General features: G+C 39.2%; 1 protein-coding gene across 1 annotated transcript; it reads right to left on the bottom strand.

Moving 5' to 3' along the window:
- Nucleotides 1-318: 318 nt before the first annotated feature.
- LOC145782515 (uncharacterized) lies at nt 319-1,837 on the bottom strand. Its single transcript, XM_082594316.1, has 2 exons — nt 1,560-1,837; nt 319-1,250 (listed from the first exon to the last, which is right to left on the bottom strand). Exons 1-2 carry the CDS (start codon nt 1,731-1,733, stop codon nt 951-953), a joined length of 474 nt encoding a protein of 157 aa, XP_082450442.1. The 5' UTR covers nt 1,734-1,837; the 3' UTR covers nt 319-950.
- Nucleotides 1,838-2,090: the final 253 nt, after the last annotated feature.

Here is a 2,090-nt window from a genome sequence, read left to right as displayed (position 1 = left end):
GTCTACTCTACTTATGACTTAAATTTGGTACTACCCATTACTCGAAATCGATCACTGGGTAGAGGCAATTATCGTAAAGTTTCTTGCCCAGAGAAACAACAGCAAGTGCGGGTGGCTGGAGTCGAACATGCAGGCTCTCGACTGCGAGCCCAACGCGCTAACCACTCGGTCACTGCTGCCAGTGCCCAAGGCGTGTAACTATTGTTCTTGTCGACGGTGAAAATTCGACTCACACTGCTAGTGGATATGCCATGTCTGAGGAGTACAGCTCAACTATCCAGTGGAATCTTTCGGGTAGCTCAAATTTGGGCAATAGGCTACACAAATAATAATATTTATTTGCATCAGACAAAGCTGTCAATATACAAAACAAAGAAATAATACACAAACTGCAAATGCACAAATAACGAACAACAACAACGAAATAATACACAAACTGCAAATGCACAAAATCTCACTAAATAGGCTATCTAATGTTACAAGTTTACAGACAATGGTACGGTAGTGTTGCAAGTTAGAAGAACTGAAAGTGTTCAGAACGATAAAAACAATCAGATGACATGGCAGCCATCAAAACTAGATATCAGCATACATAGAATTATTATAATGAAGACGATAATTTGATATACGATGGCAATCGGACCTCATCAGGGAGGCAACAATAGAGTTTGTTTGTTTGTTTATCTTTATCCTGCATTGCGGGAAAGCGGACTTGAGCGCTATGCATCGGTGTACGCCTTCCGACATACACCTGACCCACGCTGCAGCCGACGGCAATGTTTGTTTCCGGTTGTCTACTCTACTTATGACTTAAATTTGGTACTACCCATTACTCAAAATCGATCACTGGGTAGAGGCAATGATCGTAAAGTTTCTTGCCCAGAGAAACAAGCACTTGTAAAATTTTGATTTTAATTTGTTGGCAGAACAGATCATTTATTGAAACATGATCAAACCGTCGCAATCCTCAGGGCAGTCTTCTTGTACACAACTGAGATTGCAACAAGTTTCTCCACGACACTCTCCACATGCTGTACGCTTTTTAAGCCATGTTTTCTGCAGCTGCAAGACATTGTACCACATTGATTTTTTGTTCCTTCTTTGCATTTGCATCGTACAACGTTCAATAGCCATTCTGGTGCCGGATCTAAATTGGCCTTTATTGGCATAACTGCACCTGCTGCGTCAGCTTTCCATCCCCATTGTGCGAGATCCAAGATTTCAGTGTCAAGATGCTTCCACTGACATACCTGAAGCAACAGTTTTATATCAACTTAGATAAATCAAGTCTTGCTGCCATAAAATTTTTGATTTGTAGTAGCCTACACCACATGTTTATGCTAGTCATATTGTAACGCAACTTGTTTTGCTATAACTTGCATCTTTTCCTTACCGCAGTTTAATAGCGCAATTTGCTGTAATGTTTTGAAGTTACCGACAATAAACAATTCTTGAAAAATATCTTCAAGTGGTATAATCTATAGAGCAAAGACGCTTTTATACTAAATGATTACGGGTATTGTGTTACAATACCATTAGGCTACGCACTATTATTTCACCTGCAAATGTACTCTGAAGGAATGAAAACGAATTGCAGCTTCGGTGGGTGGCAATCTTTCAGGATGAACAGTGGAAGCTGTTGCAACCATCTGCATGTACTTGACGTACCGTAGTTGGCCAAGTGAATCGGCAGGTTTTGCACTAAAGCTTGATGGATCAACAAAATATAGCATTACTATCGGTGAATCTCATTCAGACTGGTAGGCTACTCAGCAACATTTTCATTTCTTCTTATTTAATTAACTGTGCACCAATACAGTCCCAGTAACTAACCTTTTCAATAACAAATCTCTTCCAGCATCAGCTATTTGCTCACATGTAGAATCTAATCTCCCAAATACATCAGCAGATTGTTGAAATTCTTCCTTCTTCAGGTAATTGAACATCTTTAGCTTTCCTAAGCAACAAGACAGATGACATAATTAATCATTGTCACCAAATAATGTGTGCATACACTCCATACATTGGTATTCCAAATAAAAGTATTACAATATTAGAATAATATTGAGTGAATTTGGTAATGACTGCCA

Source organism: Aplidium turbinatum, chromosome 13 (genome assembly GCF_918807975.1).
Source record: "Aplidium turbinatum chromosome 13, kaAplTurb1.1, whole genome shotgun sequence".
In the NCBI taxonomy this organism is placed as follows: domain Eukaryota; kingdom Metazoa; phylum Chordata; class Ascidiacea; order Aplousobranchia; family Polyclinidae; genus Aplidium; species Aplidium turbinatum.
This window is presented reverse-complemented; position numbering and strand designations above follow the sequence as displayed.

Coding starts and splice junctions, on each gene's coding strand:
- LOC145782515 (XM_082594316.1), bottom strand. CDS start 1,733: ATGCTATATTTTGTTGATCCATCAAGCTTTAGTGCAAAACCTGCCGAT. Junction 1,251..1,559: donor CCTTCAGAGTACATTTGCAG/GTGAAATAATAG, acceptor CTGTTGCTTCAG/GTATGTCAGTGGAAGCATCT.